This window comes from Callionymus lyra, chromosome 11 (assembly GCF_982586985.1).
Source record: "Callionymus lyra chromosome 11, fCalLyr1.hap1.1, whole genome shotgun sequence".
NCBI lineage: Eukaryota > Metazoa > Chordata > Actinopteri > Syngnathiformes > Callionymidae > Callionymus > Callionymus lyra.
The window spans coordinates 1,645,472-1,672,500 of record NC_141828.1 but is presented as its reverse complement, the minus strand read 5'-3'; the positions used below and the strand labels follow the sequence as shown (position 1 = coordinate 1,672,500).

The following is a 27,029-nucleotide window of genomic DNA, read 5'->3' as shown; positions in this document are numbered from 1 at the left end:
TGAGTCGCTGACATCTTTAGTCGCTGATCCAGGTTTGTTAGGGACGGAAAGGAATTGAATCAAAAAATGCTTTTTTCAGAAATTGTGATTTAAAAAAAAGATGCATTTTAAATGTGTAATTGATAAAGAAGCATATTATTGACATCACTATATTATATGGTAGAATTTAACAAATGTTGAAATTGATTTTTCTTTGATATTGAATTTATTCTTGCAATAATTTAAATCAATAATTTATCTTCTGAAAGATTCAATTTGTATTTTGTATTGATTTCTGATGCTTTTTATTAGATATAATTATTTTAAACATTTTTCTAAATGTGTTTATTTTGTTTTATTTGTAACCTAATATAAAAATGTTGTCCCTTCGCACGACTTTAATACATTTTTGTAAAAAAATAACAAATTAAAAATACCAGCCGATATATAAGTAAAACTACATTATGATCATATCATTACCACGACTTTAACAGGAACAACCACAACAATAACAATAATAATAACAACAATAACAATAATTAGAATAACAATAATAACAACAACAATAACAATAATTAGAATAACAATAATAACAACAACAACAACAATAATAATAATAATAATTATAAAAATAACAACAATAAGAATAAGAATAACAAAAATCATTATAATAATAACAATATGAATAACAATAATAATAATAATAATAATAAGACAGAATGAAGGGTGATTTGTGTTTGTGTTACTGTGGTACTGGATTGTGTAGTTGTTTATTATCTATTTTATTATTGATTTTTATCACCTTCACGTGCAGTTTGATAATAATTATTTTCTAATTTTGCAGCAAATGTTTGACACATTTTTAATCTCCTTTTACTTTTCGCAATCACAATAAAGGACTGAACGGGTCTTTGTTTCTGCGCTTGTGCTACGTTAGCAAACACTCGTCAACATCACCTGCAGAAACACAACATCAACCAACGATCAATAGATCAACAAAACAACAGTCGTGTCATAAACTGGTTCAAGCAGCTGGTTCTTGTTGAAATCTCAGTTTGAAGTCACAGGATCACAAAGACGAGGATTGTTTTTGTTCTGCTCAACCCAAACTTGTTAGGCAACGTTAATATTTACTGGTCACCATGGAAACACCTCGGGATCTCATTCATCACACGTCGCAGTGAGGAACGAATGTAATACAGAGTTATGAAGGAAGCAGGTGAAGAACACTGACACACATGTTTCAACACTTTCTTAAACTGCTGTGTTAACTCTTTTATCAACTGCTGCTTCACTTCACTGCAGGAGTTCTTCAAACGTTTCATTAAACTTTGATTATATATTTGAACAGATGGTTTCAATAAAATTAGACTCAATTGGCCCCAAATTCACAGTGAAATAAAACAAAAATCCAAAGTACATTCAACAAGAACATTTGTCCAGTGCGTTAAGAAATTAAAACGTGGATTTGGTGCTGATTAAGTTGTTTTTTTCCAGGAATGACTTTTTCAAAGTCACTTCCTTCTCACCACAGATTTACAGGAATAATCTCGATCAACGTTAAACTCTCGTCTGGTTACATTTTTTAACCGTTATGGAGATTAGCTTGTGTTTTTCAGTTTTGCCTTTCATTCTTGCAATCCTTTCTTCCTCTTCCAAATCAGACCTTCCAGTAGGGCTGCACGATATGTCGGAAAAATATCGATATCATGATATTGTCACGTGTGATATGCATATGGAAAACATTTGATCATTTATCATTTTTTAATAAATAAATCAAGCGTTTTTTTTTATACTCACTCTGAACAATCAGTGTCACGTTCTGTAAAGTTGTCAATTTGTACTTCTATGTCTCGTTGTCGTTTACGTCTCCGTCCGTCTGTGAACTGTGCAGCTTGTTAGGCTCGGTTGCTATGGCGACGTGATATTTTTCTCCGATCATGTCGGCACCGAAGAGTGTAAATCAACGTAAATGTTGCTTCGTTTTCCTTCTCTAAACCCCCGGACCTTCACTACAGTACTCACGGCTGCGCACGCCTACATTTTTAGGTGAAAGAAAAAAATATCGCATTTATATCGATATCACAATTCAAGACACCAATACTGAATATTGCACTTATTTCCAATACCGTGCAGCTCTACCTTCCAGTATCATCAAGTTCCTCTCTTGGTGAAGTTTTAAAAGTATTGTTTTTTTATTGGAAATTTGTTTTCAGGGATGAGTTTGTTTTTTTTCCCCAACATTTAAACCATTTTATTTTTAAATACAATGGTTGTTGTTAAAGAAAAAAACTAACGAAAAATACTAGTTTTTGTTCAACAGTCCTTGTTAGTAATACTCAATACTTTTTTAATTTCATGAGTTTACTTACTGCTGTGATAATATATAATTATATAAGGTTCATCATATTTTATCTTAATGGTAAAAAACATACATAAATATAACAAATAAATATAATAAATAAATATATAAAAAAATAGAATAAATCAATACATAAATATTATAAATACACTAATATATTAAAAACACGAATATTATGAATACATAACTATAATTAAGAAATACATACATACAATAAATAAATACATAAATATAATACATAAATATAATAAATAAACACATAAATAAATAACTATATATATATATAATAAATACGTAAATATAATACATACAGTACATAAATATATATAATAAATTAAAAATATATATATAATAAATACATAAATATAATAAATCCATATATAGGTTATAATATAAGGTTCATCATATTTTATCTTAGTGTTATTTTTTCAGTTTACTTCTCTTCGTATCCAACAGGTTTATATTGTACTTGTTTAGGTTCAGATCGCTGCAGCAATTTAAACAGTTTTGTTATCAAGTCATTTTGTGAAAATATTACACAACTCACTGGGTCTCGAGTATATCTGGTGTTTTGTTGGGAATGTCCAGCAGCTGCTACACAATCCATGGGTCAGCCAGGATTTAAGGACATTTAGTGGTTGAAATAAGAGGATTTAGTTTCAAGGTAAGAAGCTTTTAGTGAATGTTATTCCCAGGACGACAGGAAAGAACGTATTGAAATAAGACACAGAAGTCAGTAGATCCACTGATGAGTGTGTTGGGTCAGGGCGGGTCAGAGGTCAAAGATCATCAGGGTTCTCTTCTCCGCAGCTCAGCGTGAGTCCACTTGGCCGCTGCATAAAAACCCATATGTCGGTTTCAGAAACGGAGCCATGACCCAGAATGTTGTGTGGAAAGAGCCGAGCGAAGCGGAAAACCTGCTCCCTTGTTAAGACAAACTGCATTTATTGCTGTACTTTTTCCAGCAGGGAAAATTTCCACATTCATCCTCCCGACAACTCTGGACAACAACCTGTGAGTCAGTGTGTGTGTGTGTGTGTGTGTGTGTGTGTGTGTGTGTGTGTGTGTGTGTGTGTGTGTGTGTGTGTGTGTGTGTGTGTGTGTGTGTGTGTGTGTGTGTGTGTGCATGTGTGTGTGTGTGTGCGTGTGTGTGTGTGTGTGTGTGTGCGACACTTTTACTGCCGCACGGACTCTCGTAGGTTCTCCTGCACAGACACCAGGAAGTGAGCACCAGCTTTCTGTTTTTTTCCGCGGACGGGCCTGGACCGGAGTGGGCCGGGCCTCGGGGGAACCAACAGGAGATGAACAGATATGGGAAGTTCTTTGTCAACATTGGGAAGAAGGGTGTGGTGTCTTTGTCTACAGCTGTGAGATCAAAACAATCACAGAATGAAGCTCGAGGCTCGAGGAACTAAAATCTACTGATATCTACATCTTCAACGTGTCAAACTATATAAGCTGCTCACTGGATAATTGTGTCCATTCACTGGAAGCACTTTTGCTGTTGCCTGGAGATTTAATCTTGTTTTCACAACCAGCTCCACAGAACTTGGATAAACAGAGCACTCTTGTAACCTCTTGTTCGCCCAGATTTCAGACGTAGAAAGACTCTCAAATGTACGATTAGATCTTTGCACCATCAGGCCTTAAACATCATTGATCAACAACCATTACCACCATAACAACATACTTGAAACACTTTGAGCTTTAACAGGTTTTAAAAAAGAGGAAATTATTCATTTCTGAAGCTCGATCCAGAAATCTAAACGTTAAACGCTGGGGTTTAAGTTAAGAACAGAGAGAACTGTGATACGATATATAGTGATAGTGTAGTAACAAGTATATATGTGTAGTATTGTGGAGTACTTGACTCTGGTGTTGTGATAGTGTAGTAACAAGTATATATGTGTAGTATTGTGGAGTACTTGACTCTGGTGTTGTGATAGTGTAGTAACAAGTATATATGTGTAGTATTGTGGAGTACTTGACTCTGGTGTTGTGATAGTGTAGTAACAAGTATATATGTGTAGTATTGTGGAGTACTTGACTCTGGTGTTATGATAGTGTAGTAACAAGTATATATGTGTAGTATTGTCCAGTACTTGACTCTGGTGTTGTGATAGTGTAGTAACAAGTATATATGTGTAGTATTATCCAGTACTTGACTCTGGTGTTGTGATAGTGTAGTAACAAGTATATATGTGTAGTATTGTCCAGTACTTGACTCTGGTGTTGTGATAGTGTAGTAACAAGTATATATGTGTAGTATTGTCCAGTACTTGACTCTGATGTTGTGATAGTGTAGTAACAAGTATATATGTGTAGTATTGTCCAGTACTTGACTCTGGTGTTGTGATAGTGTAGTAACAAGTATATATGTGTAGTATTGTCCAGTACTTGACTCTGGTGTTGTGATAGTGTAGTAACAAGTATATATGTGTAGTATTGTCCAGTACTTGACTCTGGTGTTGTAGTATTTACAGACCACATGACTCTTGACGAAGTCGTAACTGCTTTCCTTTGTTTTCAAACCAAAATATGTCCAAACATCAGATTTAAAAGCAGCTGATGTCACTGTATCCTCTCGTCCTGAGTCATTGTCAGGATTTCACAGTACTTAATTGTTGCTTTAACTGCGAAGGACGAAATGACTGCTGCCATCTAGTGGCCGGAAGTTTTAGTACAACAAAAAATGAACAAACGCCATAAATATTTCAATGTTATTTGTGAACATATTTTAAATTATTTCATTTTTTTATCTGCCATTAAAGAACTGTCATCAGAAATAAATAACATTTAAACCCCCTCCCCCCTGACATAATTGTTTCTAAATAAATATATGAAAAATAATTTAATAAATAATAGATACAGTGAATATTGATGTGGTATTTAAAAATAAAATCCACATTTTTTTCTTACATCCCAGTTGATTCAACATCGTATTTAAACCATAATACACTTTTATTAACATTTAATTCAAGGGTAAAATGTTTGATGTTTCGGTTCTTCTCACCCCAGCACGATGAGCTCTCCATACTTCACTGGCACTTTGGTGGACGAGGAGGTGGAGATGTTTTCCTGCTCGGGTGAAAACATCGGGCACTGCTGATGGTGGCGAGGGGGGGGAGCTCGACCGGGTCGGACCCTGTCGGACGGTGATGGAGCGAAGATGTCAATCAAAGGGTCTGAGGGGGAGAAGGGTGAGGCGTTGGCGGAGGAGGAGGAAGGGCAAGGGTCAGCTGAGCCTCAGCTCCACCCCCTCATTCTTCATGTGTCCGTCTCTGGCTGAAGTCAAACCCCTGGAACACAAAGAATATAAAGTTTATTTACATATAATTATTATGAATGAAAATATATGATTTTAAAACAAAAAAGCCTCTTAAATTCACCGCTTTGACAAAAACAAATCACTATTAATATTAAATAATAATTAAAGTCATTATAGAACGTATACTAAAATGTACATCAATCTCATTTTAAGAAGCAAATTCTTGCAATTCTGGGTCAGTTTTATTTATAATAATGATCTTTTCTAAGAACGAACTGAAACGTTTGAATTCTTCATTGAAATGTTGAAATTCATTTATTTTCATTAACAATTGGATTCAATCGTTTCTATATTTAAAGCTTGAATTTGTTTTTATCGAACAATTTAATTCATTAATTTGTATAAATAATGATTTAAATAGCTGGGTTTTTTTTAATCGAATAAAAATGAATGAACAAAGAGTTTAATATTCTTTCAATATAAAAATGTCAACATTCTGCGTGAGTTAACAGCCTCGACCTCGACACGACTAGCTGCTTAGCTACACACACACACACATAAACACACACACACACACAAGCACACACACACACACACACACAGTCCTACAACAATTGATCCTGAGACCTGGTCAGCCAGGGTCAGGGATTTCAACAGCTTCACACTTTCAAAGAAGCAGAACTCCAAGGACGCGCACACACACACACACACGCACACGCACTCGCACTCGCACTCGCACACGCACACGCACACGCACACGCACACGCACACGCACACGCACACGCACACGCACACGCACACGCACACGCACACTCTCACACACACACACACACACACACACACACACACACACACACACACACACACACTCACACACACACACACACAGCCCCACACACACACACACACACACACACACACACCTGTAGACCAGAAACCACATGGCAAACAAATGCAGGAACAGGTCTTGAAGCGAGGAGCTGCTGAGATCCTCTGATCTGCAGAGATACAAGCTCAGGAACTTCAGGGTCACACGGTCTCTGAAGATGCGACTACAAACCAACTCAATACATACCAAGGGTGAGTCGAGGGCCACGAATATTAGAATCACCTGTTTTTTACTTCTTTACTTGATACATTTTAAACTAGAGAGTTAGTTTATTTTGATATTTCTCACACGATATTGTAAGGATACGACGAGTGTACTTGATTCCAACTTCAGAATCCAACTTTACTGTAATCGATCATCTAGATTTAACACACATTTCACATAATCACTTGATTAACTGATAATCTTTCATATTTAATTCATATTAAATAATCATTGCTTTGCATTAAAATCCATGTGCGCAGCTGTTCTTCAGGTAAAAACATACACTCACACTGAGAGATACACAACAATCTCTCGGTGGTGTCAGCTAGTCAAGGACAAGGACAGACATCTGCGTAAGTCGACTGATGAACAGATTCTCTCTAGACGACATCAGACTGCGGTAACTTCCCAAAAAAACACCACGCCGAACGGCCATCTTAGAAGACAAGTGTTTAAAGTATCTGAACAACCATACATGCACAAATGACTAGAAGAGTTTACCTGAATAATCATACTATAAAAGATTCGCCATTTCGTTAGAAATCAGTGCTCGGCACTTAAAGACGTCTCTGTGATTGATATCTGTTTTGCTAAGAGCCCATGATCATGTAAGTTGTGTCTCTGATTTTTGCATATTTCACTAAACAAGCATTTTCTATTAAACTGATTCCTGTGTCTGTCCTTCTTTATCACCACCATGTATCGATCTGGGGTCAGGGGTCAGTTCATCGTAACAAAACCCCAACAATATAAACTGTAATTATATTGTAATAAAGCTTGTGTTTGTTCACATTGGTACAAAAACAATTTATTTGAACAGCAGATAAACTTTAACCACAGAACTATGTGGGAGGCACTCATTACCAAACCCACCTTACTTATTGATACAACTAAAAAAGGAACTTCCATGATGCCTTTCTACTAGGGTTGGTACCTAATAAAAGTATCGATAGAAAAATTTTGTTTCTGGATATGATTTAAAAAGTATTGATACCACCCACCGCTAACTGTTTTTTAGTTGAAATAATTAAGGTGTGGTTCTATTAACTATTAAAGGTTGTAAGAAAGGTTATATTGTTGGTGTTTATTCATACAAAATATTCTTTTTTCTTATCCTTGTGGTAACGAGTAACAGTATTGGTACGGAGTTGAACATTTTAGGAATTCAAATTCAAGATTCAAGCAGCACTTTTTACATGTATTATAATCATTTTATTTTTCTAATAAATATTTGGTTTTCACTTGAGTCACATTGTATCGATATTGAGATATCTGGTAGAAATATCCAGATACGAAATATTCTCTATATCATTCAGTGAAGACTCTTTTTTCTACCCAGTGATCTATTCAGTGACGGCTGACTGGTCGCTACTATACCGTATAAAATGTTTATGTCTATGTTGCAAAGCATCATGGGAGCTGTTCCGGACAAGGTTGTTGAGCGGCAGCTTATATCCAGTGTTTAGTCGTCAAGTTCAAAATAAATGTTTTAAATAAATGTTGTCAGTTTAAACCTTGTTGTACATATTAATAATTCAATGTTTTTTAAATGTAGGTTATTGTAAGAGTATCAAAGTGTGACAGAGAGATGTTTGTAAAGGTTTATAAAGAGCAGATCATGAACAGAACGTGTATTTGAACAATGAAAAATTCAATGCAGATTTATTTTCATTCAGACCGTAAACCCCGCGATACACGAGAGGAACAATCAGCTCTACATCCTAATTCAACCTAAACAGGAACCCGGTCGACCCGGGGGTTCTTTGGTGAAATGGCCGTGAAGAACTCTTTCTGTACGAGCGACGGGAAAAGAGAACAGCCGGCGCGACTTCTTCATTACTGGAAAGTGGTAACGATATCCTCCTGGTAAAGTGGGTCACCAGATCAATAAATAATACCAGAGCTTAGCACGAGCCTGAAGGGAAGACGACCCGTTTCTGGCCTTCTGGACCCGCACAGTGATGCAACATCGAGCACGAGTGACCACGAGTGTCGGTGTGAAGCTTCAGCGGTTCCATGATTCTTCAACTCCTTCTCGGTTCCGGCACAGATTCACAGACTCGATCGCGAACCTTTGACGGAGTCGTTTCACTGCGACCGACTCTCACCACATCCTTCACCGTCTCAGGAGGTTCTGAGGCGTGTTGGAGGCTTTCATGTTTCTTTCAAGCAGCTTGAAAAGCGAGAGGCTGTAAAACGCTGAGCTGCAGAGTCAGACCTTGTTTTGATTTCAAAAGGTTGAATTAATTCAACCTTAAAAGCAAAATATTCTCTTCAACTTCTTCCTGATTTGAATTATCTCCAGGCAGGTGAGATGAGGACTTATCTTACATTACTGTCGACAAATCTATGGGATGTAAATGTTGGACGAACCTTCAACACACGTGTCAAACTCAAGACAGTTGTCGCTCAAGTTTTATGTTGGACGGTCGTCTCAGAATCAAAGTACATTTGTGTTGTACGGTGGCCTATAAAGACGCCTGTCTTAAGATAAATCAAAGAGATGATTGATGTCAACTGTGGTACAGAGAATAAATAATAACTACTAATAATTCATATTAAAATTGGTAAATACTGTATAACTACTGTTTAAACACAACTTAATGGCTTAAGGATTTTGGCTCGTGATTTCAAACTTATACGTATATACTTGTCCTTTCTTATATGTACTTGTACTGCTTACGTTCTTCATCTCTGACAACCATCATTTATGCCCAAAAAAACGATGTTCAAACTGATACTTCACAGAAAAGGTTAAGAACCAATGGCTGATTTTGGTGAATGAAAGTCTTTATTTGAACATAAAGACTTTTTTTAATTTTTCCATCGCTATCACTCGGCAGAAATTCCATCTCTCAGTGTCACACACAGTGTGTCGTGCACAACTATTTCACAAAATAATACTGACAGAACAAAGTCGGTTTGGGTGAATATTATTTTTAAAATCTTTCAGAACTTCTCTACATTTTATCGTGGAAAATGAAGATTTGAAGCTTGTTATTTGAGTGACAGAAATATATTTACAGATTATGGTGTTGGCAAACGTCATGATGTGTGGAGAGAAAAGTGACGCACACACACACACACACACACACACACACACACACAGATGTGAGCTAACCATTAAACCAACACATTATTGACAATGTTAATTCCGATTAACAATTAGTAAATGACATCATGACATGTAGGATTTAGGGCTCATAGAGAATATTCTCCAAGAAACACAAATCACAATCCAGAATCAATACATAACTGTGTGAGTCACAGCCGTCACTGACACTTCTACTGTGTGTTGTTAATAAATATAGTCAGATACGAGCTTCACTCAAAACTACACAACACAAGCCGTTTGTTGCAAACATAGAGTCCAGGAAAGAAATCTTCCAAATAACCAAAGTACTGTTTGAAAAAGTCAGACTTCCCGTGAGAGAATGTGGTGAAGCTCGTGGAAAAGTCTAATGAAAGTGAAAAGTCATTTCTACAGGTCATGCTCAGAAGTGACTGTATCTACACACACAACACACCATGTTTAAAATCACACCAAATGTGTTAAAATAAATCAGGTAGAGAAATAAGAGAATGTTATAGGAAAATTAACAAATTAACAAATTAATATTTTCAACTGGAAAAACATTTGTGTATTTTTAATTAAACTTGAGAGAAAATAAAATCCTTCAATAAATTGCTTTTAAAAAGTCTTCGAGCCGAAGCGATGCATCATGAACTCAGTTTTCATGTGTCTGTCTTTTCTCAGAGCGATGGGAAAATGTGATTAAGACCAAACAAAGCTTGGACATGTGTTTGTGTTTCAGAGATTCAAAGAAGGATCAAAGTTTGAACTTTCAGAGTAAAGGGTAAATATATTGACTTCCTCAAGTTTATGACAGATTTAAAGAGTTACCGAAGAAGATTTATCCAAGGAACGTTTCTCAAAATGATGGTTTCTTGCTCAGGTTTGCAGAACAAATGTACACATTAGTGTTTTTCACGCCTGACAAGAAAAATATTTTTTTCTGAACTGTTATGATTAGATTAGATACATTTAGATTAGATTAGATTATTCTAGATTAGATTAGATTAGAGAGCTGACGACTTTTATAACTGATACGGACGGATCAGGACGACAACGTGGAGATTAAACCGTGAAACTGTCAGAGTGTGAGTCGCTCACACAAAGAATAACGAATAACAGTGTTATGACACGTCTACACTAGATAATAACACCAACAACAACAAGAATTAAAAAGAAAAACATCTCGACAGATCTGTTTGATCTATTTATTCTCTGTATAACAAGTTTTAAACGATGATTGTTTGAGCCAGTAAATATTATTTTAAATATTATTATATTTTAATCAAATATTAAAGAAATCCTTGTTGTTATTTAACATCTGTTTCCATATGAACATATTTGCTTGAACATCTTTATTGTTATTTGCAATTATTAATTTCTTTTTAAGTTGGTTTCTAGATTGATCTTTTTACAACGTTTAACAAAAAAAGGTTTTAGGAAAAAAAGCCTTAACGTGGGATTAAGCTGCTATAGTTTCATGAAATACATTTGTGCTAAAAGCTTTCTTCATGTTCCACGTCTGCTGTTCCACATGTTCCTCCGATGATTAACGATCCACGCGATGTGTTCACAGGAAGTCTGAATTCCCAAACCCACTGGACGCCAGACACGCCTCTCATTAGCTCTTGTAAGGTGTTCAACTGTGTGCGATCGTTTGTGTGTTTGTGTGCGCAGTCTGATGTCGACACGTGACGGAAACACACTTCATTGTTACTGATCTCATTTCACAGCAAACACCAATGCGTGCGTTCAGAATATATAGAACTTGTGAAAATCCTTCAGCGAACTCACACGTAAAGCTCAAGAGTAAAGCAAATTTACACAAGAACAACAAATATCGCAGACATAATATCACTTTTAATTCAGAATTTAATAACCAGGGCGACAGCACTTCAACTTCAAACTAAAACAGCCATTTTAATTGACAACCGGACTAACTTTTTTTTACAATTCCATCTTAAAATGTAGACCTTATGACAATCCAAGCTGCCCATTGGTTGTTTTATGACTGATTCATGTTTGTTTTTTATAGATACAATGGAATCTCATAAGGTCACTCAATCTTCATTGGAAACAGACCAGGACCAGATCGAACAATAACATCTTCGTTCTAGTTTGGGAATGTTCAGGGCAAGTCTGTGAATGGAGTTTGCACATTTGTTGTTAATCAATTTGTTGTCCCTAAATTCAGTAAACTGAAAAAACGCAGTTCAATTATATCAGTTTATTATACTAGTGTAAGAAAAGTACATAAAAGTCAACTACCAATGGAAAATATTAATCTCAAACTCATGATTCCTACTATAATGAAATCAACCAAAACTTCTTCAATAACTCATTGTGTGTGTTGTTGTGTTATTACGTTAATGTGTCATACAAGGATATTACATTTCTGCAGTTCACCAAAATATGCAGTCGAAACCATTACATTAATACACTAACACACCGTTGAAAATACGATCAGTGAAAGAGATCCACAGAAACGACCAAGTATCAAAAGATCTCTTATTTAACATTTTTTTCAAATAAAACAAGTTATGTACATTATTGTATCTAAAGTATATTGTATCAAATGACATCAAAATTTGAAACACAGTAAAAACCCAGAACTATAGATTATAAGCCACACCAACGCATTTTTATAGATAAATCGAAACAATCTAAACGGAATGTAACACAGCAGTAACACGGCAGGATAAAAACAAAATGATACTATTGTCTACCTTCGCACATTTGTATCTTCTTCCATCTTCCATCTTGTTCCTCCTGGAGACCTTTTACCCGTAAACATTTATAGATGATCCTCATCAGTGTATAAACCGCAGGATTCAAAGCTTGTGAAATAAATTACGTATTATATCGTAGTTCAGTAACTACAGTTGTAGCAAAGATGAGAATGGTGGTAATAAGATGATGTTTGAACGACTTACTTTAAAGGAATAATTGTTTAGTTTCAGGTCTGAAATAAAAATATATCATCAAAACAACACATACGATGAGAATATTCCAGTGAAGCTGGACACACAGTACTCGTACATCAGCCATAAACACGGTGGCATGAAATACGTGCATGAGGTCAGAACGAGGACTCAAGCATTAGAAGGAAGGTGAGGAATGTAAACCTGGGCTGTGCTGTTGAAGATGTGACGTCAGGATTTAAAGTCCAGACGAACAGTTCCAGCCTGACACGACCTGAACGCAAACCACTACAACACTTACAGCAGCTTTCATACACGTCTTCTCTCTCCAGATTATTACATGTTAGGTTTCTTAGTAATTATAATAATCAGAACATACAACTAGTCTAAGTGCCAGGAACACTTCAACTCAACATTCATCGTCCAACACTTATGCTTGTTGACACTGGAAACCTCTGAGCAACAGGATATCAGTGAAATACTGGTAAATATCACACACACTGACCAGAAACTGTTTCCTTCAACTGAGAAAAATCTCTAAACTTAGGAAAATGTTTTCACAACATGATCTGGATCTTATAATCCATGTGTTTGTTTCTTCTCGTTTACACTATTGCAACAGTTTGTTGATGATCTACTGACTCCTTCAAGAAACATCTGTGTTTGATGATCTACTGACTCCTTCAAGAAACATCTGTGTTTGATGATCTACTGACTCCTTCAAGAAACATCTGTGTTTGATGATCTACTGACTCCTTCAAGAAACATCTGTGTTTGATGATCTACTGACTCCTTCAAGAAACATCTGTGTTTGATGATCTACTGACTCCTTCAAGAAACATCTGTGTTTGATGATCTACTGACTCCTTCAAGAAACATCTGTGTTTGATGATCTACTGACTCCTTCAAGAAACATCTGTGTTTGATGATCTACTGACTCCTTCAAGAAACATCTGTGTTTGATGATCTACTGACTCCTTCAAGAAACATCTGTGTTTGATGATCTACTGACTCCTTCAAGAAACATCTGTGTTTGATGATCTACTGACTCCTTCAAGAAACATCTGTGTTTGATGATCTACTGACTCCTTCAAGAAACATGTGTGTTTGATGATCTACTGACTCCTTCAAGATACATCTGTGTTTGATGATCTACTGACTCCTTCAAGAAACATCTGTGTTTGATGATCTACTGACTCCTTCAAGAAACATCTGTGTTTGATGATCTACTGACTCCTTCAAGAAACATCTGTGTTTGATGATCTACTGACTCCTTCAAGAAACATCTGTGTTTGATGATCTACTGACTCCTTCAAGAAACATCTGTGTTTGATGATATATGGCATATATTTTATTGAGTATCAAAACACATGGCAGTCTTATCAATAGTTTAATCCATCTCGTTAATTTAATGAATTGAGTTAGTTAAAATAAAGACAAAAACAATTGTTAAATGAAAAATAGTTTGGTCTAACAGATGCTTAAAAACAAAGTTCAAATCGTCAAAATTGAAGACATGTTTCATCAGTTGTAATAAATGGGAACTTGTACATTTCTCCAAAAACACCCAGATAACTACTTTACGCTGCAATAAATCACCAGGAAAATCCCATAAAGTTTTCTTTACTTAGGTGTTGAACAAACATTTTATATTATCGCGTTTTATTTTCACTTAAATGTTGTTTTTTGGTTGGTGATAATAGATTCAAGGATGCTGCAGAAAACAAAACTTTAAATCTTTGAGTAAGAGATTTGTAAAAACAATTGAAGGCAATAATACATCTATAGCGGTGGGGGGGGGTCACTAGGGTACTAACAGTTTCAGTTGCGGTCCAACCAAAAATGCATAAAAAAAGTGTAACAGGAAAGATGAGTTTGATTTTGAGATTGTCTTTTTATTCTACTAGACTCAATCGATCCTTATTATCTCAGTGTTTGTTCTTATTCACCAAACACGCCCATACATTCCTCTCTTTAAACGTCAGTGTAACTGTTATTGGAAAGCTTTTGAATAATTGTTGGTCTGATTCAATTTTACTATGTTTTTCTGCAACATATTTTAATTTAAAACTGTATAATACAGAGAACAAAACCTGCTCAAGTCAGAAAGTTAGTAGGAAACAAGATGTTTTTGTCACTAAAATGTGTTCAATGGGCAAAAAAATGTCCCTAACAGCTTCCAAGAATAAAGCAATGGTGTTGTTACAACACTGTTGATGAACAAGACAACAAGTGCTAGTAAAGGACCAGGTGAGTGGCTGATGATCATCATCATTGTCTATGAAAGGGAATCAGAAAGTACAGGACAATCTAACATTGACTCACAAGAGAAACTAAGTTTGACGGCGTTCTAGAACCTCTTGCCACTTCTCGAACCCGACTCGTATGTTCTCTGCAGAAAAAGATTTGAGTCTAACTGATGACAGACGGCGGAGGGAGGACGGAGAAGGCTGGCGTTCACATTACAGACTCATAAATGATTCAGTGGGAACACATTGCGACGTGAGCTCACAGACAACAAACGCTCGACGCAAACACATGGAACTTCTTAAGTCCACAAACGCAGGTGGAACCAGAACCCAGAACACCCCACCAGAGTTACACAACTGTGCGAGTACAAAGGAAAATTGTGTGGAGTCATGCATATGTATGTGTGGCTGTGTGGTCATAAGAAAATGTGACAAATAGATGAAGTAAAGTAAAGGAACACTGAACTGCACACACAATTTCACATTTAAACAAACAAGTTGTTTACTTGTTTGAGCAAATGTTATAGCTCTTACTTTTAGTCTCTATTTTCCTATTTTTCAGTCAATGCAATGACAGCACTGATATTAGACAAGCTCATGCATGTATGATTGTTCTTCTAACCAGATAAGAAATATATTTTTTGGGGAAATAGAACTCTGTTTTTAATACCACAAATAATTTCTCATCTTTGTCACTTTATATAAAGCAGGTTAGATAAACTTTAGGAAATGTTCATTCAACTTAAATTATATTTTACAATACAATAACTACCCTGGGTTCTTCTTCGTGGCATTTATTGTTCATTATTTTATAAATTGTGTCAACAATGAGGGTTTTGTTGTCTGCAGAATACAACAATAGTACAAGCGAAACACCAAAATACAACAAGCTGTAGTCATTGTTCCACATATTTAGTTAGTTAAACGAGTCCAATTTCAATTCAAATTTAACCTAATGTTTTTCTTCAGGGGAGAATTGAGCCTTTATCCAGTATTGAACACAAACTCTTTATTTATTGAACAGATTCCAATGATTAATTCAACATAAACACAGCTACCAAGAACTTTTCCTGTTATTGTTGACTTTCATTGTCGACTGGAAGCTTCTCTCGTCTGCGGAACTTCTGGAAAAGTTTCGTGGTTTCGTCTTCCTTTCTTGTTTCTTCGATTTGCTCATATATTTGACGTGACGCTTCTCGAGATGCTTAATTAAGTTGTGTTGCATCTTGTGCAGTAACTTCCCCTCCTAACATCCGCACGCAACTGCCTGGTTCGGAGCTTTTTCACCGATACCGATCCGACTTTGAGAGGCTGGATCAGACCGATACACAATAGATAGATAGATAGATACACAATACCAGTATTGGATCCTGTCTTGAACTCAACATCATATTAAGATGAACATGGATATACTTTTATTTTTCCAAGCATCTGGTTGACGCACGCTAGTTATCTCTCTGAGTTTAAATCAAAAGAAAACATGTTTAAACGCATGTGATTTTAAAGTCCTGTGTAATAACAAACAACGAGTATGTCCGAAGCGTCCCCTCCAACATGAACGTGCCTGTGATTTAAGATTCCTCTCCTGCTTTACAGCTTTTATGACTCTCCTAATGGGAATTTCCTGACATCATAGAAAACACTTTCCAGGGAATGACCGCATCTTCTCACTGAACATGCAACGACAAGAAGGAACCTTTCAAGCCTTGACTGATTTGTTTCTGATTCTGAGATGTTCTTAGCGTCCATTGAAAGCCTGGTCAGAAACTTCTTCGATGATGTCATGGTCATGTTAACGATCGTTCCGACGGCCACATGATCATCAGACCATGTGTGAGTTCAGCAACTGTATGGAATTAACAAGCTGTGAACAAATCCCACATCCTCGCTCCTGGTTTTAAACTCTAATAAAGCCTCTGGACTCGATGGACAATATGAAGTCAGAGCTACTGGTGGAACTTCACGTTTATGGAAAACAGACCTTAAATCCCGGAATCATCCGGACTGCACACGAAGGAGATGTTTATGAAGACACAACTGTCAAAATCAGTTAAAGCGATCACAGTGACGCTAGACAGTGAAGCTTTAACTGCATCTGTAGAAAAAGCCTTTTTACCAGACACAACAAATTCAATCACGTATAAACTGCATTAAAATTTTCATAGTTGCTCGAGGGCCATGATGGGAGATACTGGACGAGTCGAATTGTCCATCTTTGGCCAGTGATTTAACTTGTAAAGCCTCGATGTAAGGTTGACCCACAACCAGTTTAAGACCAACACTTACTTACAATCATTTTTGAGTTAAATACAAAATCTTATACATGTATTCTCTTAATTTTATGCTTTTTTCTTCTTTGGTTTGTTAAGTTTTTGGTCTTTCTGCAACTCCATACATTTCCAGTGTATAAAGAGGCAATTTGGGAAATGTTACAAAAGCCAAACATCTACTACATCGAAACCAATGGTGTGAGATGACAGAGTCTCAAGTTCATTTGTTGGATAACCTTTCAAGTAACAAAAAAGACAAACAAGAAGAATAATCTAGTGAAGCAGAAGTTCAGGTCACCGCACTGACAGTTTTAAGGCCTTAAGGTCAAGTACACTTGGTCTGTCGAGTCCTTTAACTCGATTTCAAACCAACATGAAATAAATTAACTGCACAAACACTGGCTCTAAAAAAGCTGCCGTCTCCCCCGATAACCACATTGTCTGGTGAAAATATCAAAGAAGCAGAACCAGAGCTTCATCGTTCTGCCGATGTTAGTGAAGTCAAACTGAACCCTTGTTTGTCCGCCCTCTCACCCCAGACCACTTTGACATGGGAGACCCTACCAGGAGCACCAGGAGCACCAGGGTCTCAGGATCATCCAAGAGAACTTTTCTCCCAACACGATAAAGTGACGGTTCTGACGGGAACCGAATATTAATGGTTTTAATGCTCGGAGACGGATTAATGGATTATTAAATTAGCTTTCTTGCACGTCATTTGTCCAAATCATATTTTATTTTTTAAATAGTTATTTTATGGTTTATGTTTGAATCAAGTGTGTATTGAACAAAATCATTTGATAATAACATTTACAATTAACATGTAAAATATATTCTGTTGCAATTAATATTCCGGCCTCTAGATGGCAACAGTCGTTACATCCTCCACAGCTAAAGGAAATATCTAATCCCGAAAGACCTTGTCGATGACTGAGGACAAGAGGATACAGTGAGTCCAGCAGCTTTTATAGCTGATGTTTGTTCATATTTAGGTTTGAAAACAAATGAAAGCAGTTACGACTTCATCAAGAGTCATGTGGTCTGTAAATCTTCCTATTATTCTTCCCAGTACTGGAATATAAACAGTTAAAATTGTTTATTTAACCCTTAACCCCACAAGGGTTTGCATTTCAAGTCTGCGACACAATGACCCGTTTCCACAACCCAGACAAAGCAGTCTACTTCTTGGATCTGTGGTGGAGAAAACATCAATAAATCATTATGTTGTAACAAATACATTAGAATAACGTTCACCGACCAACAACATCTATAATAACGACGTCTACATTTAAAGCATTATGTGTCTTCCAACTTCCTTAGCCGTACTTTCCTAGCGCTCACAGAAAAATGGGTCATAAAAAAGGTTTAGCATGTCTGACCCATTTTCCAAAACAGACGTCATATCTCACCACAAACGTTATCCTGTTTAATGGCCAAACGCATGCGAAACCGTGGGGAAAAACACAACAATTACTACAGAATCTGTACAAGTGCGTCAGACTGTAGGACAGAATCCAAACACTGTGGACAGAATCAGACTCTTTACAATGTCATCCTCTTAATAGCAAATTTAAACTTCCATCCAATGTTAACATGAACATTATCCTTTCCAAAAATAGCTCATCTTTTTCTACTTTCTTTTTTTTTTCCTTAAAAACAGTTATTTTAAATCCATCTTTTACCATTTATTTTAATTTAACACTACTAAACAAAATTAAACATGCAAACCTTCCAAGCTTTTATTTTTTACAAATAATGTAAAATAAAATCAAACCTTATTGTTGCCTTTTTTCTTGTTTTTTTTTTGTTTAAACATTTTTTGAAATAAATAAAAACGATTTCTTGATCAACTACGTAAGTAAGTTATTATTATTAGTAAAGTGTCTTTTTCAGACCAGGGTCACAAACTATGACGCCGATGAACTGTAGATGAAATAAATGATTATTTTTGTATGTAGTTCTGGATCACTGACACGATGACGTCTCAGGTCCAGAGAGCAGGTCGAGACAGCGAGGCCTCGCCAGGTCCCCACAGGCGACGTTACTAGGGATACAGCAGCTCTGAGCCTCCATTAAGACATCAGAGCCTGCACTGTCTTCCTGTCTCAGACCATCAGCTCCAGTTTCCTGCCCGACACCGAGACACTAACCCATGCTGCAGACACACACACACACACACACACACACACACACACATAAATAACCTCTAATATGTGTACATGCACGTTTTTCTCTGACACACTTTTAAGATCCATCAAGATTCTAAATAGAGCTGCACAATATATCGAAAAAATATTAAATATTATCGCCATATTGGCCCGTGCGATATGCATATTGAAAACATGTGATCATTTATAATTTATTTCATTGTATGAATCAAACATTTCTTAAATACACACTTTGAACAATAGGTGTCACGTTCTGTAAAGTTGTCAATTTGTACTTCTATGTCTCGTTGTTTGTTTACGTCTCCGTCCGTCTGTGAGATGTGTACATTTTTAAGTGAAAGAAGAAAATATCGCAATAATATCGATATCGCAATACAAGACACCAATATCTAATAACGCACTTCTTTCCAATATTGTGCACCCCTAATTCTAAATTTATATGTTTTAATACTTTTGTTTGAAAGTATAAAGAACATGATTTGTTAGAAAATATATTAGTCTTAGTATTTTTGGCAGCACTTTCCAGGAGTCTCTCACACTTTTGAGCAGGTTTAACCTTTAACCTCATTTTATGTACGACAGATGCATATTATTGAATTCATGTGTATATCTTGTACTAACAATGAATACGACTAGTCCTCTTTTTCATTTTGTTCTCCTTTATCAGTTTCTTTTTACAAAATATTTCTTTGGATCTTTAGGTTTATTTCATGGTTTTATTTAGCTTTGCTTCGTTTTTCATTATATTTTGACTCTAAAATACACACACACAGGCACACATGTCACTACTTCTAATACTAATGTAGTACTGATGTCAGGAGGTAACCGCTGCCATAACTCACGCTGTCGTCATCAAACCACACGTGTTGTCCATGTGTTATCAACTCACGACTCATTAGTTCGTGGTCAGACGGAGGTTTTCGAAGGGTTTGGTCGTGACGACTGGTTCATGCTTCCGTGAGGTCGAGACATTGTAGCATGTTAGCATTACAGTTCCATCGAGCAACAGGTTCAAGTGTTTACATCTCTCTGAGCTAAAGCTAAATATCACAATTATATCACAAATACAATCATCTATTAACAGTGCAAACGTCGTGAGGATTATCTTCTGATGTGAAAGTCTCAGTAACACGTCTTCTATGTCGAGGCAGCCTAAAGCAAACGTGACATCAAAATAAAAGTCTCCAGATTTTCAGCCTGGAAACAGAAAAGACTCGTCTTCAGCCGGAGAAACACGTCAGAGAACGATCTGTGCAGAAGCGTTTTTGTTCTTTTTTAAATCTGCCATCTGAAAAAAAACCTGTCTGTGCTATTTACAGATTATTTACAGATTATTTACAGATTAAGTACATTCCTGATGTCGAGCTTCCGTGTGGCGGCACAGTTCAGGGTCAGACCGGGTCAGACTGCTAAGAGGGTTTTGACCTGGACTATTGGAACGTGAGGTCGACAGGATGTGGTTAAACGTTTTTTTATTCGTATGTATCCAATTTTTAAGTCTCGAACTTTATCGTTTCTGTTTTGTTTTTTTGTGAAAACCTGTGTTGGTCCTTTTTATGCTTGAGTTGTTGGGGTGAACATTAATGGGTCTAGAGAATCGTATATTTGTTTTTAATTTACAGCACTTTAAATAGACATAATGTTCAATGTTTTTATTTTCTAAGGATTAAGTCAAAAGAACACAACAGCACTTATTGGCCCCTTTTTTTAGGCTCAAATACTGTACATCAGAATGTAAGTGACTAGAACTGCATCCAAACCAGAAATCATCTGTATTACAATATATCGATAACTAGAACTATCGCAATCTTTTCACACAATACTCTATTTTCGACATCACTGCATAAATGGAGATAAAATTAATCTCTTTTTTTTTAACAAATAACATGAAAATATTCACTCTGTTTGCATTTTTTGCAGTCATTACATCTTCAGAGGTTAAAGGAACAATGACATCCTGCAAGATACCGGCGATGACTGAGGACGAGAGGATACAGTGACATCAGCATCCTTTAAAGCTGATTCATATTCAACAGCATCACAACACCTGAGTCAAGTACTGGACAATACTACACATATATACTTGTTACTACACTATCACAACACCAGAGTCAAGTACTGGACAATACTACACATATATACTTGTTACTACACTATCACAACACCAGAGTCAAGTACTGACAATACTACACATATATACTTGTTACTACACTATCACAACACCAGAGTCAAGTACTGGACAATACTACACATATATACTTGTTACTACACTATCACAACACCAGAGTCAAGTACTGGACAATACTACACATATATCCTTGTTACTACACTATCACAACACCAGAGTCAAGTTCTCGACAATACTACACATATTGTTGGCCCTTAATCGTGATACACATCTCCAGATTCTTGCAATACACTCCCCTAGTGTTTATATAACTATCTTTTTACCTGTCAAAATAATAAATATTCATTTAAAAAAAACTCAGATTATTTTTTTTAATCTCTTAAATTACACAACAATTAAAAAACAAATATATAAATGTACCATTTACCTTTTTACACTTTGAAATGATTCAAAATGTAACGTTAAGTATCTGGTTGAATTCATCTGCCTTCAAAACACTTAGAATGTCTTGATTTCTTTGTGTTTCAATAAAGAAGTGTAAAGGGTGTAAAGGGTGTAATGGGTTTAAAGGGTGTAAAGGGTATAAAGGGTGTAAAGGGTGTAAAGGGTGTAAAGGATGTAAAGGGTATAAAGGGTGTAAAGGATGTAAAGGGTATAAAGGGTGTAAAGGATGTAAAGGGTGTAAAGGATGTAAAGGGTATAAAGGGTGTAAAGGATGTAAAGGGTGTAAAGGGTGTAAAGGGTGTAAAGGGTATAAAGGGTGTAAAGGGTGTAAAGGGTGTAAAGGATGTAAAGGGTATAAAGGGTGTAAAGGGTATAAAGGCCAGTGTTCGCCCTGTTGTGACAAAGGCTACAAGAAGAGAGTCTAGAGATCGTCTTTCTTTCCAACACGTCAGCTGGACGAGGCTGAAACGTGAACAAGTGACTGTTGTGAGGCTGACGTGAGAACTGACTTCCAAGGGGAAGTAAAACACACCATTAACTACAGCGTCGCACCTTTTGCTGAACTAACTAATGAGAGAGCGAGTGAGTGGGCGAGAGAACGAGTGAGATCTTTTCCACCGACTCACTGCACAATAAACAAATACATTCATTTCAGGTGGATCTTAAAAGAAATGATTCAGAATTTTTCAATATAGATTGACTTGTAGTCAACATTTCTAGGTGTGAATCACGATTACAGATACTGTTATTCTGTGGGAACAAGCACTTATAACAGGTCTTGGGACCGCTGCCATCTAGTGGCCGGAAAGTTCCCTTGCAACACAAAAATGAACAACGATTACATGGATAAAAAATCATTATTGTTCAGAAAAATGTGGAGCTCTTACACATTTTATTATCTATTATTATTCATTATATCTTCTCAGATGCCAGTATCACCCTGCAAGAGTATTACTATGGAGCCTTAAGGAGTATGTGTATATATATTAGTGCTGCACGATATTGGAAATAAGTTCGATATTCGATATTGTTGTCTTGAATTGCAATATTGATATTAATGCGATATTTTTTTCTTTCACCTAAAAATGTAGCCGCGCCCTGGAGCGAGTACTGAAGTGTAGGTCTGTGGGTTTAGAGAAAGAAAACGATGCATTATTTTCTCTTTCGTTTATTTCCACGCTTTGGTGTCGACACTATCAGATAAAAATATCACTTATAACGCTCAGTCTCGCGGGACTTGCATCGGTTTCCCGTGAAACTGGGTGACATCAGAGAGGAGCCGCCGGCGCGTCGTGATATCACCAAATCAATAATAAATCCACCTCCTTGTACACGCACACATAACACTTTATAAATGACGCTAACAACTTAGCTCGTTAGTATACGGTGAAGACGCACACATAACACTTTATAAATGACGCTAACAACTTAGCTCGTTAGCATACGGTGAAGACGCACACATAACACTTTGTAAATGACGCTAACAACTTAGCTCATTAGCATACGGTGAAGACGCACACATAACACTTTATAAATGACGCTAACAACTTAGCTCGTTAGCATACGGTGAAGACGCACACATAACACTTTATAAATGACGCTAACAACTTAGCTCGTTAGCATACGGTGAAGACGCACACATAACACTTTATAAATGACGCTAACAACTTAGCTCGTTAGCATACGGTGAAGACGGACAGGTTTGTTTGGAAGTTCACGATCTTATAAGAAAACAACTGAGACGAGATGAAAAGTTCTTACAATATGTTGCTTTAACAAAGGAGGTTGAAAGAGACGAGTGACTGGATCACTAGTGTTTGACTAGATCAGAAGTATTACTTCCGTGGATATACTGAGCTAAGTCAGTGAGCTAGCAAGACGTGTTGTCATAGCAACCGAGCCTAACAAGCTGCGCCGCACAGTTCACAGACAGACGGAGACGTAAACAACAACGAGACATAGAAGTACAAATTGACAACTTTACAGAACGTGACACTGATTGGTCGAAGTTCGCATTTTAGAAATGCTTGATTTATACAATAAAAAATTATAAATTATCGCCCATGTTTTCGATATGCTAATCACACGTGCCAATATCGCAATAACGATATTTTTCGATATATTGTGCAGCCCTAATATATATATATATATAAACAATTTTTTTCCCTTCAAAAAATCTATAAATATCTCAATATATAGACGTATCAATGTTTAAAACAGTATCAAAAACAAACAGGTTTCCAGACAAATACAATCCCTCCAGTTGCAAAAAAAAACAGTGAAACAATCAAACATTATCTTTCGTCTCCGTCGTCCGACTGACAAGTAAACAAAACAGACCAACATTAGTGATCATATCTCACCACAGGCTGACCTGGAAAGCAACTCCACTGATGGAGAATATTCACTTCCTTATCAGGCAATATTCCTGCTGGTCGCTGTGACTGACAGGTCAGCAGACACACTGGAAAGGATGACAAAATGCTCGCTGTGACTTCATGGTGGTCACAAGATAAAGGAGCAGGTGCAGGGAAGGACTGCCAGACTCCGATCACGGAACCAGAACCAGAAAGATTTTACACTTTTTTTGAAACACTTTTTTCAACTAGAATTTTGTTTTGCTGGCTTGACAGAATGACACAAAAATAAAATGTTATGAAGGAAATAAAAATAAATTAATAAAATAAAACAATGCATTTTAATAAAAATAATGGAAAATACAAAAATTTTAACATAAAGGGAGAACAAATGTTTTGTTAAATGAGAATCAGAATTCAGACAAGAATGCTGAATGAAATACGACTTGAGCTATGTACTGTTTAAAATATGATGTATTTATTCTATTTATAACATATTAGCACTGTTGTTAACTTATTTGTATTTATACTTAATATTTACGTTAATTATTACATGCAATATTCATAATGTTAATTATTTTTTCTGTTAATACTATATTGCACTATTTTTAATTATTTATATTATACTTTTTATACATACATCTCTCTGCTGTGTTTTTTAACGGTTGCCAAGCAAAGTAATTTCGTTGCCAGTTTCACTGTCACTGCTGTGTTTTCTGTGCAATGACAATAAAAGAAAGTCTTAAGTCTAAAGTCTTAAGTCTAAAGTCTAAAGTCTTAAGTCTAAAGTCTAAAATGGAAACTGATTTGAAACATCTAGTGAATGTTCTTCTAGATGCAGTAAGTTCCTCATCATGACCATGTTTTTATACGTATTACTTTATAAAGTAATATATTACTTTATAAAGTAATAAGAAGAACTAGAGGTTACAAGAGTCCATTATGACGTAATAAAGGGTTCACGCCCCGCTTTGTTTATACAACAAGTCCCACATAAGTTGCCCTATAATGATCCTAAAAGTAGATGCTAGCAATAGTTTGTATGTCAATCGAGTGTTTTGTATCATTTCATTCAATGCGTCTTTTCATTTTTCTGTCGTAACAAAACATAACAAAACATTTGTTCATTTTTGTGTTGCAATCAAACTTGCTGCCGGATGATAGAAGTCGTGATGCCCTGCTGCTAAATGAACAAGATCCCGACGACGACTGAGGACGAGAGGATACAGTGAGTCCAGCAGCTTTTAAAGATGATGTTTGTTCATATTTTGGTTTGAAAACAAATGAAAGCAGTTACGACTTCGTCAAGATGTGGTCTGTAAATACTACAATACCAGAGTCAAGTACTGCATAATACTACACATATATACGTGTTAGTACACTATCACAACACCAGAGTCAAGTACTGGACAATACTACACATATATACTTGTTACTACACTATCACAACACCAGAGTCAAGTACTGGACAATACTACACATATATACTTGTTACTACACTATCACAACACCAGAGTCAAGTACTGACAATACTACACATATATACTTGTTACTACACTATCACAACACCAGAGTCAAGTACTGGAAAATACTATAAATATATACTGTAACTACACATCACAGCACCAGAGTCAAGTACTCCACAATACTACACATATATACTTGTTACTACACTATCACAACACCAGAGTCAAGTACTCCACAATACTACACATATATACTTGTTACTACACCATCACAGCACCAGAGTCAAGTACTCCACAATACTACAAATATATACTGTAACTACACCATCACAGCACCAGAGTCAAGTACTCCACAATACTACAAATATATACTGTTACTACACTATCAATATATATCAACATATATCCCAAAAAATCGTATTGTTGTCCCTGTATCGTTATTTGCATCGTATCGCAATATTATTACCACCCCACAGCTGTATTTGTTGCTACAGTTCTTGAAATAAAGGGTGTACTCTTGTAATACTCGTGTGTACTCGTGTGTACTCGTGTGTACTCGTGTGTACTCACGGTGATGTTGCTCAGAGATGAAGCAGCTCCAGCACTAGCTCAAGCTAACCGGTACAAAAGCAGGTTAAAGCCTCGCAGCGAACAAAGTGGACGAAGACGCAGCGAGAGGAGAAGATAAATCACATGAAGGCTGTCACAGGTCCAGCCTCGCTGCAGAGAGAGGAGAATAATATCCAGTGTTGGCTGGAGGTGACAGACTCTCTCGCTCGTCCTTTGTTGTAAACAGACGCGGCTCGAGAGGAGGCACGATGTGGGCGGGGCCAGAGGGCGAGCACATGGTGACGTCACAGCGAAGGCTTGTGTCGTTGAAACAACAATAATCTTTCAAAATGAAACGTCGAGTCACGATTATTGTGCTGATTATTACTATTATTAATGTTTTTTTGTAATGTATTATTGTGTGTATTTAGAAAACTCTGTGTACTCTTCAGTCCATAGGGCGGTGTAATTGGTCGAGCATGGAGGTTTGTCACCGCGCATCATCGATCGTCTCCACCTCCAAGGGACTTCTTGTATAAACAAAGCAGGAGCGTAATAACAGCGGGCTGGAGGAGGAGTGAAGCCATTATTACGTCATAATCTGTTTTACTCTCGTAAACTTTGTTCGTCCAGATTTCAGACGAGGGGAAGTCACCTGCGACAAGTACCGACATTTATTATCATGAACAAAATAAGTATTGA

The 27,029-nt window shown here is 36.4% G+C and overlaps 1 protein-coding gene across 1 annotated transcript in view; it reads right to left on the bottom strand.

Moving 5' to 3' along the window:
* The window catches only part of peli1b (pellino E3 ubiquitin protein ligase 1b), a 41,898-nt gene extending 15,339 nt beyond the window's left edge, over positions 1-26,559 (bottom strand). The window contains exons 1-2 of the mRNA XM_087802066.1: positions 26,349-26,559; positions 5,355-5,640 (exon numbers count right to left, since the gene is read on the bottom strand). Of these exons, the coding sequence (XP_087658192.1) occupies positions 5,355-5,437 (83 nt within the window). The 5' untranslated portion in view covers positions 5,438-5,640; positions 26,349-26,559. The remainder of the gene's footprint in view (positions 1-5,354; positions 5,641-26,348) is intronic.
* Positions 26,560-27,029: the final 470 nt, after the last annotated feature.